The sequence below is a fragment of the Argentina silus genome (genome assembly GCF_951799395.1).
Source record: "Argentina silus genome assembly, chromosome: 10".
Lineage (NCBI taxonomy): Eukaryota > Metazoa > Chordata > Actinopteri > Argentiniformes > Argentinidae > Argentina > Argentina silus.
In genome coordinates, this window is record NC_139664.1 from 14,132,343 (window position 1) to 14,147,554 (window position 15,212).

At 40.0% G+C, this 15,212-nt stretch overlaps 1 protein-coding gene across 1 annotated transcript; it reads right to left on the reverse strand.

Moving 5' to 3' along the window:
* Positions 1-2,864: 2,864 nt before the first annotated feature.
* On the reverse strand, positions 2,865-7,551 carry has2 (hyaluronan synthase 2; the record flags this gene model as incomplete). The annotated part of the gene is made up of 3 exons (XM_083678310.1): positions 6,916-7,551; positions 4,664-4,765; positions 2,865-3,794 (listed from the first exon to the last, which is right to left on the reverse strand). The coding sequence occupies exons 1-3, from the start codon at positions 7,540-7,542 to the stop codon at positions 2,865-2,867; spliced, it is 1,659 nt and encodes a 552-aa protein (XP_083534436.1). The 5' UTR covers positions 7,543-7,551.
* Between the last annotated feature and the right edge of the window lie 7,661 nt (positions 7,552-15,212).

Genomic DNA, 15,212 nt, shown 5'->3' on the forward strand with positions numbered 1-15,212 from the left:
TTACTGTAGATAAAAGAACACTAACACCCAAACAAGTCTTTAATAAACCCACTTGTATGTATAAACTCATGGACTTCGATGAACCGAAAAAGAGTGGCCTAACATCACAGCAGTATTAGAGTTAAGTTAATTGAATATAAATACACTACCCTAGCTTTTGTAATCAGTTGAGATTGTTCCCTTTCATGTCCATGTAGATAATCAAATTTTTGTAATCAACTGTTACTGTTATAATCAAATCACAAGAATAATCCAAAAAGAAATGTACAGTATTCAGTCCAAAGTCACCAAACCTTTATTCTATCCGCCTTTTGTTTCATGCTGCCATGATGTACATTTAGTTGGCCTTAGCATATCCTATAGAGCATGACTTAAAATTCTTGCTTTGACCAAATGCACATTGACATTTTTAATAATTAGCTGTAATTTATACAATGTCAATGTCAGATGAAATGAGAACACAGTGTGCTGTTTATACAGTATGCCAAGCACTGCACTCAGTGTGCTCTGAGACACTAGTCTAAATGCTTTGTATAACTGTTGCATCATTCAGTCTACAAATCCTCATGGTATATAAATTAACTGTATTTCCACCGCGTACAAGTCTGCCAAGAGAATTCTGCAGGCTGCAGAACATGACATGAGTTTAACACATTCTTACAGTTGGGAATTGTTGCAGCACTGAGCTTGCTTTAATGTCTCTGGCAGAGCTAGAAATGGCATCTGCTCCTGACGCACTGAAGGAACTTGATGATTCTATATTAATCACATGTGCCGTCCTGGACGTAGAATTACGTCTCACTGTACTACAGTGAGGCAGAGAGAAAGAATGGCTGTCTGAACAGCTCAGACAGTGAGAATTCACGTTTTTCTTTCCATGAACCAAGATGAAGGAAGGAATTTTGACCACCTGTTTAAAGTGGTAACATGTACAACTGCCAGTTTTTCAATGGCCTGAGACCAGGAGTACACTCAGTAACTCAGCAGAACTCAGGAGGTTTAGCGAGCAGCAGGAGGTTACACATGCGCATGTTAGCATAGGACTGCACCATGTCATATTCTGTGAGTAATAGTGAAGTGTAGTTCTGTGTCGTCTGGTTTGAAAAATAGTGCATAGAGTTAGAAATGAGAGTCTGAGGTATTGTTCAAGAAAATAAAATCCTCACTCTCGTTATGAACAGCAGTTCCCTTAGAATGATTTATATGATGATTTAAAGTTGGATTGTGCCTTGGTGATTTGGAAAATTACTGCATATCCTTATGGCACAGCTGAGTATAGACAGATTTTGCTACTTTATACTAACATTTGTGTGTGTATAGTAAATAAGATCTTCTACCATGGCAACCCTCCACCCTTGATTCTTTTTGGATAGTGGCCCTCTGTTCTTTTGTTCATCTGGCTCCATTAAAACAACACAACACAAGCCAGCTAGCAACCTCCATTTATGTAGGCTAGCAATGCTACTGTAAATCTCATTTTACTATATGCAAACAAGTGTTTTGATAGTTACATCTTCACAGAACATTAGGGAGGCACTGGTTTGAGACAAGAGACACATTTATTTTGTCAAATACAAGGAGTGTTATCAATTCATAAAGAACCAACACAATGAATAGGCATAGTAAGCAATTTATTTTTATTTTGGCACAACACAAAAGTGCTTCATAATAACACTGCCCATGATATGTTAAACATAAAACAAAGTCATGGTTCAATAATTGGTCTTATTAATTATAACATGGTCTAAATTTGTTGCTATACTCTCTAAAGTTATGCATATAGTTTTTCATTCTTTATTTTTTTCCATCTCAGTCACAATAAAGCAGAAATAGAGAAGAGTACATACTCTGGAATAGATCATTAAAATGTTTGTGCAAATGTTACTATTTTTGGATTCTAATCTGATTTTCAGGATACATCATCATGGGATGCAGGTCCTGATATGGACATGTATGAAACCTTGAAAATATTTCAGGAAGTCATACTGTAAGGCCTATTATAAAATGTATATCGAAATATACTTTTCCAACCACATATATCTACGTATAAACCACAGAATGTTCTTATAAATATGATGGTTTTCTATCATGGTACATCTAAAACACAGGTTAATCACCCTTCTTATAATCAATATGATTACTTCTCACTAGTATTGCATTTAATTGTTATCATTGCAGACAAAAACCCAGCTCTTAATTTCACATTTTTGGTCAGATACACACGTCATAACAGTTGAATGCACAACACATTTCCATTGTATATAAAATGAATGAAAATAGAGAATCTTTGGTGGCTAAGCAAAAATAGAATACAAATACAAGTCTATATAAAAAGGCATTGAAATACAATATGAAACGTACAAAGTAACAAGTCAACAGCTACAGCAACGCCAAACGGCTGAGAAATCCAGCTTTGACTTTCATTAAGAGTATAAAAAGCACAAATATGACAAAAGATCATAAATTATTTGAGACAAGAATGAGCCTTTTCTGACTGCGTCCCAATTACTCATACAATGCAAACATAACCACTGAGGTATATTATCTTCAAATTACTCTGTCAAGCATTATGCACAATAAGAGTGAAACATAAAAGTGCATACTGTAGGAATTTAACTCATGTCAGCTCCATGTATAGAAAACATGATGTCTATTTGGTGGTGTTCATTTGGCAGAATACATTAACAACAATAATGTTCAACTTTTGTACATAACATTACAAAAGGAACATTTGTAGTTTCAGTCACAGCAGCAATGATATCTCTCTCCTGGGTCACTTCATGTCACCTGCCCAAAGTCCACCAATGAGCAGTTTGAGATTCTTCACTTTGTAAACGTTGAGAGGGAAGGTTTCATGGGGGACGTCATACATCTAGCACCATGTCATACTGCTGCTCTTTCTTCCTCTTGCCACACTTATTTATCAGTACTGTGTACAATGTCAAGAGCATGACCCAGTAACTAGCATACACTATTGCACCAACGATTAAGACTATCTTTTCAGACTCTGGGAAGGGCTTTCTTGTTTCTTGGACAACTGTGAAGATAATGCCAATGAAAAGGATTGTGAACCAAACTGATATTGGAACAAGCCCTATGAAGTTTGTCACAATTGTTTTCCTCCCCGAAGTGCCCCAACCAGCCTTGTTTATTGTTGCTATGGCAAACATCTTAGCCGGAAGCAGACTGGACATATATAACACTGAGTAGAAGGACATGAAGACCATGACAATGTTGCCACGCATACAGCTGGCAAAGGAGGACTTGATGAGGGCCACAGCTTGTACAATCAGCAGGAAGAGAAGGATATTCCAGATCCTGCCCTGGTAGAAGAGCTGGATGGCAGTGGCAATGAGGAAGAAAGGGAAGAAGCCTGTGATAACAGCCTCGTATGTCATCCATAGATGGTGCTTGTGAAACCACATAGAATTGTACAACCACTCTCTGAAGTAGGACTTACTCCACCGGGTCTGTTGGTTCAGCCATCGCAGGTAGGTGATTGGGGTCTCAGTCAAGCATTTTGACCGGGCAGTATACTTAGTGGCATATCCCAGGCTAAGAACGCGGTTTGTGAGGTGACGGTCATCACCGAAGCTACAGTGGCTACCCATGAAGGTCTGATTGTACCAATCCTCCATGAAGTCATGAAGGAGGGAGTTCCTGTACATTCCCAATGGTCCACTGATGCACTGCACGCAGCCAAAGTAAGACTGGCAGGCCCTCTCTATGTTGAAAGCCATCCAGTATCTGACACTGCTCAGGAAAGATATCCATGACTCATATTTGTTCAGAATCTGCAAAGAGAGGAAAGAGAGGAAAGGAGACCAAAGATAAATGACTTGCTTAAATTTTTTCTACAATTATGTACATCACTGGTGCCCAACTCCCTGCCATAGAGGTCCTCCAGAGCAGGCGGTGTCTGCGGAGGGCGCGAGGCATCAGTAGGGACACCTCTCACCCCAGCCACAGACTGTTTGCCCTCCTCCCATCCGGGAGGCAGTACAGGAGTCTCCATTCCCGCACAAGCAGGCTCAGGAACAGCTTCTTCCCTGCAGCTGTTACTCTGCTGAACTCAGAATCCCAGCGGTAGCCCAGCCCCCCCCTTCCCAGCCTCCCCCCTCCACCCCCCAACTAGAGGAACATTGACTCCCAGTATCAGTGTACCCTCCCCCCATACCTCTACTGGCTGCACACTCAAGACTTCAATTTAGCTTTTTGCACTACTGCTTGTTTACACATACCATATTTATTTATTATATTGGTCTCTAATTATACATCTTACATATATGTAACATACCTCAAGACCTATTGCCCTTGTTCAACTGTACATATCCTATTGATATTCATCTCATGTATATTCACTTATTACATTCATTTATTTATACTCACTGTAATACCTTATACTGTAATACCATGTACTGTCTACAATACCATGTCTTTTGCATTATGCCACTATTTGCACTCAGTAACTTTTATCTGGTTAGATGCCAAACTACATATCGTTGTCTCAGTACTCAGTGTAGTTGAATCTAATCTAATCAAATCATCTAAATGCTTTAAAACCACTATATCAGTCAACAACCACAAAGATGGTTCTCTTAGTAAAAAAAAGACCCCAATTGAGTGAATACTCTACAGTACCTATAAACAAATAAACAAATACCTGTACGTCTCCTCCTACTCCTCCTACCATGGGGTCCTCCTCCAGCACCTTCACCATCTCCACAGTGGATGCAGGGTCCAGCATGGTGTCAGAGTCACACACCTGACAAACAAAGGACACACTATCCTGTGAAATCCACAAACACTTCCCAAAACACTCCACTCTCACGCTCTCTCACAATAAAAGTTAGCCCTTAACTAGGGCATAAGATCTCATTACATGGACAAAGCGTCCTTCATTACGTTTTGGCAGGTTATATTTGTATCCAATCTAGATATTCTTTAGCCAATCAATGTTTAACTGAATAATACACATGGATTATGATGTGTGTGTTGCTCTGAAATAAAGATAGCGTTTTATTATGTGTTTTGGTCCACACATGGAAGCTTACATCCTGAATACTTCCTGGACTGCTTGTTCTAAAACAAGTCAATGCCAAGTTAGAAAGCAAATCAACCACTGAGTTTGAACAAGAACTAAATGTATAAAGCTAAAGATGAAGTGATATGAACAGAACAAACAGTAGGTATTGGTTTTTACATACTGTACATGAATACACACTCTATATCACTCAGAGTTTGGCATAGCTTTTTGGCATACCTATCATGTTCATGTGTACAACATTAGCCATGTTTTTCACGGTCTTCTAAGTGTTTGAGAAGGTGAACTTGCATCACTACCTCTGGCAAGCTGTCCATTAGCACCAGTCCACACAGTTATAAATGGCAGTATTCCCCAAAAAAATGCTACAAACTTCAAATGCTGAAAACAACAAAGAGATAGCCTATTTAATCTTTATAGTTCTATAATAAAAGAAGAAACATTTTGCAGCTGTAATGAGATACAGCTTGAAGATAATATGAAAACTACAAATACACAGGCTTTGATAGAATACAAGTGGTTATTGGCATGCACTTCAGGCTTGTATAAAATGTCTTGAATCTCAGTTAAACAAGTCAACTCTCGCCTCCATGTAACAGGTGTTTGACATGGTAATGGATAAGGCTAGGGTTAACGTCATAGATGAACAGGGGATTTACTGAAGTTGCATTACAGTACAGCTAGGCTACATGTTCTCTGTGTGACAGTGTGATACTCTAACACTGCAGTAGGCACACTGAGCGCTCAATGATGTGTTGGTGCCTCCCCCAAACAATGTGAATATAGTGTAAGTTTCAGCACAGTAAAATTTTATTTCTCTGTATGCCCCACACTGTACCAACAGAACAATGTGATACTGTCCATTAAAGCAATACTGTAGTCTTGTTGATAGTGGTGTGAAGTGTTAGTTTATTGTGATGACTCATGCAGGGAGTATGGTTTATACTTCCATTTGAAATACACCTCAAATTGAATATACTTCCTTGTATGGTATGTTAACGGTAATGTTAAAGTAATCTAGATGAAACTTACAACCTTGTTAGGAATTGCCTTCCTTGCCAAGGCATTGACATCCATGATCAGGTCCTTGAGACGACCCCACAGTGAGAATAACCACATGTTGTGTAGGTCTGGTATCGGGCTAAGACCGATCAGTGATAAGCCAAATTCAATTACTGCTCTTGGAAGCTTGGATCAAAGGTCAGAATATAATTATATAATTGAAACCGGGAGGTTACAGTGGAAGGACACCAGTTGTACAGTCTCTCCTGATATGACCTGTTTATAAGAACTACAGTTTTTTTTTTAGTTTTTTTTTTTTTTTTAAACAAGACCATTTTCTTATTACGGGCCTTCCTTGCTTAACGTGTTTAACTTTATGTTCAACCTCTTGCTAAAAGCAGTGTCTCTGAGGAGAGATATAATCTTTGTTTGGTCTATAATCCTATCTCAAGCTCTTATGACTGTCTATGATACTGTAGATTCAGTTATTCAAGTATAAACATTCACAATAGATACAGTTAAAACAAACACCGTATCACTGTAGGAAACCCACATAATAGCCTTGAGATTGTAATACTGATAGCTCAGAAAGCCCCTAATTTCAAAAACATGTTTGACATTAACAGCATTATCATGCCATGCCATGCTACATGATATTACACCAACCTATCACATTGGCTATCCACTTTGTAGGAGTCTGTAAATGGTGTCACACTGAGCTCCCTGATGAACAGAATTACTGTTACGTTCAGTATTACCCTAAGCTACAGTACATGCACAAGTCCACCATCCATTTAAAAAAAGTACAAAAGCGTCTTTGTGCACCCCATATTTGGCTTGGCACAGCCCCCTTTGCCTTCAGGACTTACCTGCACATAGTCCACACTCCTCCCCAGGGCTTTGAAGGCTGTGTACATTACTTCCCTCTTCCCGCCCCATTTCTGCATGATGCAGACACATTTATTGTTCAGGACCAGGCGGGAGATCTGCTGTAGACTCTCAGTGTATGCCTCGTCGCTCTCCTCTGGCCCCCTGTGGTGGTAGTTGCTTTTCCAGACGTATGTGGCCGCTTTGTCCCTTCCCATAATGTCCCGAAAGATCTCCATCATATAGTTGTCGTCGTCATTATTCCCATCGATAACCATGATAACCTTTATACCAGGATAAGTCAACCTCTTGACTGAAATCAAGCACTTTTTCAGGTAGGCGGGGTCTTCCTGGTATGCGGCAATGCATAGGGCTAGTGATTTGTTCAATTTGATAGGGGTCTCCAAGGACCTCCGCATGTTCCTGTGTTCCAACATAGCAAACAAGCTCTGGATAATGAGGTGAATGACCAAAATGGCTCCATACAGCCCAAAGGACAAGTGGTTGTGTGCCGTTGTAAAAAACTGATAGCCCATGATGTAGGCAGTAGAGATTCCCACTAGTAGTGAGACTCCAAACATGGTTGTCCCAAATATCCTTAGGTAGGTGATAGCTTTATCACATTTCATCTGAAAATCAGAAGAACAGAATCAGTATTGAGTTGACAATGGAGATACAGGGGAAGGACATTGGTTTGGTAATTAGCACATGAACACAGCAGGATACATTGGGCTATTTTATATATATTGAAGAAACTGTACTTTATCATCATAATCCATGATGAAAAGCCATATGCTCTAGCACCAGACGAATGTTTTATAACAACAAAAACCAGGTTAGGACAGCAGTAAAGTTTGTCCCCCCTCCCTTTCCCCCTCCCAAAATCCCCCTCTAAATGTCAGACAGTTCTCTATAGCCATTTGTTCCAAGTTTCTTTACTAATGCTGTTCCCCATCTGCTTGGCAGACGTATGTGTGGAGCACCACCCTCTGACATCATCTGTTTATATCTCCGTGGGAAGACATGAACAGGGAAATTTAAATTCTGGGTCTCCACTAAAGACTTTCTGTCACATTGCAGAATAAGGTGTACTTGTTGGTAAAGACTTAAATCTGGTTGTATGTGATACCTTAACATACAACCACAACTCCTTGGCATGAATTAAGGACCGGTTTATTTGACACTGGATGAAAAGAACACAATCAATGTGCGAGCCCACTGGCACGTGTTGAGGCATTTTACGTCACACACACATTTATAAGACCCCTGACTCAATTTCACCGTATGTTCCAAGACCCACCCAGCGCCAATTGGATTAGAACTTTGTGTGAACATTAATAACCATTCAAACGTGCTAAGACAGCTGAGATAGCACCTTTTGGCCCAGAGACATACATTAAGGATATTACCACTAATCAAGGGAGAATTGGGAGACATTGAGGGTGTCATCCGCGTATTGCACTTCACAGTTGCTCAAAGCTTATTGTACTGTTAGATAGTTTAGCACTTTTAGAATTACGTCTTTTACCAGCTGGGCGGATACTCCCTTTACTTGAGATAACACAACTGACGATTGATGGTCAATGATCTCAATTGACACCATAAGTGAATGGCTACTAGAAGCGCAGAGAACCATAAAATGTGACTTCACTGTATCATATCAGGCACTGTAAGTACACCTAAAGTGAGGTGATATATATTTCCTGTGTTGGGGAAGCTGCGTGGTAACTGTTATGTAAGAGGACTTGATATTCATGCCGCTGGTCTGGGTATACATGCATGCCTTTAAATCCAGTCGTCCGAGCTGGACCTTTTCCAAGAGTGCTACAGGGAGGGGTTACTGCGCACATGTGAGTCCTGGAGAATTGAATCATGCTCAGTGGGGAAAACTGTAACTCAGTATTTGACGGTAGATGAAATACAACACTGCAGCCAGACGCAGTACTGTAAATCTGAACCTTTGCCAAAAAGACGAAGGTCTGTGCAACAACTGATGATTTTGCAATGAATGGACTCAGCATTAGACTAAAACCTACTTGGAAAGTGATTATCACTCAGATGGTGCACCATTATAGAGGAGGTCAGTTCACACCTAGCAATGACGTCTCGATGGCACTTGCTTATGTGCCAAAGGAGGATATAGGAGGAGACAATTAAATATGTTTCATTATATACATTCATACATTAATATATCACGTTGAGTTCGAATATGGCAACTCATGAAGACAAGTAAAGTCTGGTCCCCATTTTGTGAGGTTTAATGTGTTTGTGTTATAGCTCATACTCTACAGTATGTGTTTAAAAGGGAGTATCCACCTACAGTACGTATATGTTTCAGTGTGATGCATTTAAAAAGCATTAAAATGAAGATGGCCCTCAAGTCAGTTATTACAAATGGCAGGAAATCCATGTCTCATGGCGAGACTATTCTGTCAAAGAGAAAAAGACTGGAAAGCTAGGAAAGACCAGGGAATCGTTATCATTGGTTTAATGTACTGTCTCAAGCCTTGCTAAAAGAACAGTTAACAACATTATCTAGTTTTACTTGATAGTGTATGCAAATGTTTATGAGGAAATATCTGATTTGTGTGTTGCCATTCATGTTCAATGAATGGAATACAAATGCTATGTTTCTACAGTTGACCCATATCACAAATCACAGAATCACAAACCATTTCCTGTACATCCACATGACTTTAAAATTAGATTAACTGGATAGATGTACTTCTTCCATTGTAAGGAAATCAGTGAGAGGTTTGTAAAGCGGGAATTAAACATGCAAATGTTTAGACGTAACTCTGTGGGCCCCCATGTTGTGACATGGCTATAGATCAAACTGCAGTGAAACATACATTTATTTTGGAGTACAATCACTCACTTACAGGTAGAGGAAAGAGGCTGTGTCTCTTTAACTATACTGGGAAGCGAAGTGCTAACCCCCCTCCCCCACTTACTCCCCGTCCTCTCCAACCTCCTTGTAGTTCCATGCCAGATGAGGAAATAAACCTCTTTTGTGTGGCTTTAGCATTCTCATTGTTGAGGTAATGTTGTCATCATGAGGGCTATGATTGAACACACACTGCTCCTCCTCTTGTTATTAGAATCAGGTGTGGTACAATTGTAGGGATGTGAAGCAACAAGGGCTGTTCAGTTTTGGGCTATGTCCTCCTCAAGGTTTCAGTCTCCTCTTTCTGAGTCTTCACTCCCTCTTTTCTGGATGGGCGGCGCCACCATCTTCACTGGAAGAGGAGGCTGTGAATTTGGGCGGTGGTGGCGTGGCGCCATAGCTGGCTCCTGGATGCTCTCCTTGCCAGCGCTTAGCCTCATCCATCTCCCTCCCTGTCCTGTCCCGTCAGCCACTGCTACTGTTGCTGCTGGTGCTGCTGCTCCCTGGCTTTCTGCACAGCTCACCTCCTCTTCCTGCCCTGGTTCCCAGCCTCCAGCATCTACAAATGGCTAGCATGGCCCTGACTGTGAGCTAATAAGGAACAGGCATGGAATGCTTCCTCTCTTAATAGAAAAACTGTCCTCGACTCATGTGTGGAAAATGAGCCCTCCAGAGACATTGATTGCATGTACAGTAGGTACAGTATATAGAAAAACACTTAGATGGGGATAAATGGGTGTCTGAAATGCAGAAACAATCAATTACAGAGGTGTGTTAGTGTTACTATCTCTCTGCTGGTTGTTGTGTATAACCATGATGGCATCAGCTTATGTTCTCACAGGAGTTGTGTGACAAAGTTGGTTGGTGTTATGAACACATACACTGTAGTACGGTTCTATGACAGTGGTCTTAGCATGATTTCAAGATAACACAGCCATTGAAACACATTTTAAAAAGTACAGTGTCTGATAGCGTTCATATATGAGAAATAACTGTCTATGACTCATCACTGCAAGATGAAGATGGATGTTATGCATCTCCAAAGATGTTGAGTTGAAGAGTTAATGTCTTAACAATAGTCCTAAAATAAATGAATGTGAACTCAGTCATGGGGTGTTGATTATACACCCTAACTGTGCTCAAAACATGCATTTTAGCACTTCATAGGTTATCTCAGACATTGGTCTAATTTAATATAATATTTGAATTAAATCTTGCTGTAGTCTCATGATCCTTACAAAACAAAAACGTGTCCTCTAGTTTTCTTGGAAAAATTGGGTTTATGATCTCCACTAAGTGTTGGATAAACACTAAATGATCATAAAGAGTCTATTGAATCATATTAACTACCCCATTGTAAAGAACCAGATTGACGACAATCGGCAGAAGTGGTACAGTGAAGCAGATAGACGTGTTAAACAGCGCGCCTTCAAGCATCCCGAAGCAGTTCCATATCCTGCCTTATCATTGGCTTATGCATACTTGCGAATGACGTGTAGCAGTGACGTTGATATATTTCATTCTAACGGTATGATAAGTGATCCAGACAGTCGGCGTACATGAGCAAATAGATTTTCATTCTTAATGAAGTAGCGCATGTGTAGCTCGCAAATGGTCTAGTTAGATTTTAAATTATTCCCCCCTACACAGCATAAGAATGATGTCTACAGAACTTTTCCATTTTACTCTGTATTTCAAAACTGCTCCACAGCATATTGTCTGAACGAATTACCTATAAATGGAACAGTGAAACAACCGCTCTAATAGTTTCTTAGTGGACTATACACGTACTTGAATGGTACAGTAGCCTACAGTAGCCCTCCACATCCAACCGTAACACTAAAAAATGAAAGATACTTCACACCCTGACAAAGACTTAGCATCACCTATCATATGACTTGTGTGTTTAACCGACAATGGCATGTCAGATAAGTTATGAAGTGGCAGACAAATGGCTTCATTCATTGAGATCATCTTCGCTGAATGAAAATATCAAAAGAAGAAAGAAAAATATGCGCTCGCATAATTAAAGATAACGACCACATTTTTTTGAACACAGTTCATGTAAGGAACAATGACATGACATACCTTGAAGCAGCTGTGTAGGTCTTGATGTGCCGGTCCTCTAAAGGATGCAGTCAGCTAAGGCTCCGTTTGCAGCGTTCAACTTTGATAAAACTTTTCATCAAAGTTTCGTGGTACACCTTAGCAGAAAGTCTCATGAAGCTTCTTAAAATGTTCTTCATAAAGAAGTAAGTTTGTGCAATTTCCACGTTTCCTTTGAACGCTTGACAACATTCAAGTTGTTTTAACTTCACTCTCTGCATACATTAATTGTACAAGGTATAAATTGTTTATGTATGCAAATAAGTCTAAGCATCTTGTCAGTAAATTTTGGCAGTGTCATTTATATAATTAAAAAGAAAAAGAAAAGAATAAGAAAAACTGTCATCCAACAGTAGTCAATGTTGGTGAGAAGAGCTGTACTTAATTCAAGTTTTCCAAGCATACAGGTTAAAGTCATGAACTGCCGAGCCACAATACTTGAACTACTTTTTCTAATTTCTTCCAGACGCCTTGGGTTTATGCTTCCTGCAGCTCTTACTTTTCCAAAAGACTCTTAACCAGGGAGAGATTTTGGAGTTGTTTTAATAAGGGGGGAAGGTTGGGGGATGAGGAGGAGCAACTTCCAAAAAAAAAAAAAAAGTTACCCAAGTAACCCATTCAAACGTCTGAAACATGGATGGATGGGGTGTGCCGCGTGAGCTAATTAACCTGGATGTGGTGGAATCCTTTGCTCCGAAGCAATGTGGAATTGTATACGATTGAATTTTTTTATGTAAAGAACTGAATGATTTGACAGTCTTTGTATGCTATTTTATGTATCGCAATGAATGTAATGCAATTATGCCATGGCTTGATCCAAGTCGTCCACAGGTATAGCGCATCATCCGTTACGCAAAGCTCCAGTAATTGGTGTACCCTGTATACTATCATATGAAATACAAGTTGAAGAACGTTAACTTATTCAACATATATCGTTTTAGTTTGGTATCGTTTTAGTTAATGGCGAGACAGTAATTATTCATCTGGAATACAATACCAGTCTTGTCATTTCATCAGTTTGAACGCGGTGCCAGTATTCACCAGCAGGTAGCGCCATATAATTCTAAACCCAGTACAGGCGCCCTTGACATGAGATACATGTCAAGTACTGTACTATACTATAGCAATCCCTCTACCTTAATATGGAGTTCAAATAGGTGTGAATAATGCAATATTTTACCTGTTTATTTAACCATCTATTACAACAATAGTAAATCAATTCATGATAATTTCTCATAAGAGAATCAGTATTTCAACTCATATGCCAGAGTTTTTTGTTTGTTATCAGGCCCATCATAGAATATCAATTACATGTTAACAAATCTACATTGAAAATGGCTGCCATACACAAAAAACATATTTATGTTGGTTAATAGAATGACATGGCATTGAAATATCCCATAGAGCCATGGCTGTTTATTTATTCTCTTAAAAAACCTATGCCTGCTAAGCTCAAATGAGTTTCTCTGCCAGAAAGGGAGGTTGTCACAGCCTGTTTGACAGTGGGCCATATATGAACACCCTAATTTTCCCTATTCCTTTTGCCCACTATTTATTTGAACAAGGGCACACAATGACTTTTACCACACAAAAAAAACGTTCCACACTGTGTGAAATGTCGTGTTGCCTCTGGGAAATAGCAGTGTTGTGCTGTGCAGAACAAACATGTTGGGAGGCAAAGAGAACATGGAGAGTCTGTCCTGCTCCAACAGCCCAGAGAGGTGCTGAGGGCTCAGAAGTGATGAATTCAGGCCTTAGGATTTCTCTGACTTTGATGAACAGCAAACATATGTTGTGGTGCGACATTGACAATGCCCAGACAAGAGGCGATTTGTAAAACCTATAAAGACATGCATTGTGTTGCAAGTTTATTGTTTCTCTCCTCTTACCAACCGAGCCAAACATCACCTTAGCTTCCTAGTTGATGATGAATGATGCTCCATGAAATGTCTTCTTCGATTCAGTAGGCTGTACACACAATACAGTTGACACAGGTCAGGACTGCCATGCATACTTAGAGCAGAAAGAAATACCAGGAAGTGTTTTATGTTTTATGTTTTGAGTTTCCGGCATGTACACATGAGACAGTTTGTTATGTAAAGTTTCATGAAATGACTTAGGTATACAACTGTTCCATTCCTCAGTGGTGTCTTCTAAATGTGTCTTGGCCCTCTGTGTCTCGGCCCTCTGTGTCTCGGCCCTCTGTGTCTTGGCCCTCTGTGTCCTGGCCCTCTGTGTCTCGGCCCTCTGTGTCCTGGCCCTCTGTGTCCTGGCCCTCTGTGTCTCGGCCCTCTGTGTCCTGGCCCTCTGTGTCCTGGCCCTCTGTGTCCTGGCCCTCTGTGTCTCGGCCCTCTGTGTCCTGGCCCTCTGTGTCCTGGCCCTCTGTGTCCTGGCCCTCTGTGTCTCGGCCCTCTCTATCCTGGCTGTCTGTGTCTCGGCCCGCTGTATCCTGACTGTCTGTGGCTCAGTTGATAGCACATGGCGCTAGCAGCGCTAAGGTTGTAGGGTCAATTCCCGCTGGGACTATAAATACAAAAAATATTATGCATTCACTGTACTGAAAGTAGCTTTGGATAAATATATGTATATATATATTCACTGTATGTATGTCCCATTATTGAGCTATTTGAAGACCAGAGTTATTCATCACAAGTGAACAAACGGATGATACAATATGATTTTTGTACAATATGAACAAACGGATGATACAGAGTCAATATCAAACATAGGCTAGTAGTGTCAAGATATGAGTCCAATGTTACCAACTGTCATCTTTTTAAAATACTTTGCAATCACAGATTTGATTCGTTTTCTTCTCTCAAGGGCACGATACGCTTTGTAGTGATTTTCTTCAATTAAAGAAAATGCTCTCTCCTCCATAGTGTAATCAGTCAAACTGAAATAATATTTAGCAAGAGCATAAGGTAATCATTATTCCTTCCTATCAGCATGCAGTCAATCAGCAGAGGCAATATCCCTCCACTGCAATACAGAAAGACATAATTGCATAAGAAATCCATAAATGCCTTGGTAAAGAAAACAATACACAGAACAAATAATGAATGGCCCTTACATACCATACCTCTAATGAGGATTAAGGGCCAAACCTGCCTCCTTATTCTGAGATGGGAAGCATGTCATTTTGTTGAAAATATGTGGCTGCTGAAAAGATTGGAATGAAGAGTATTACTTTTGATATTTGGATTCAGGTCCTAAAAGATGATGTGATTAAGGATCATCTGGACAGGTTTTTATCAACCTTCTCCAAGGTCTTGCAGGATTACTAGGCTATGCTGCATCAAACTG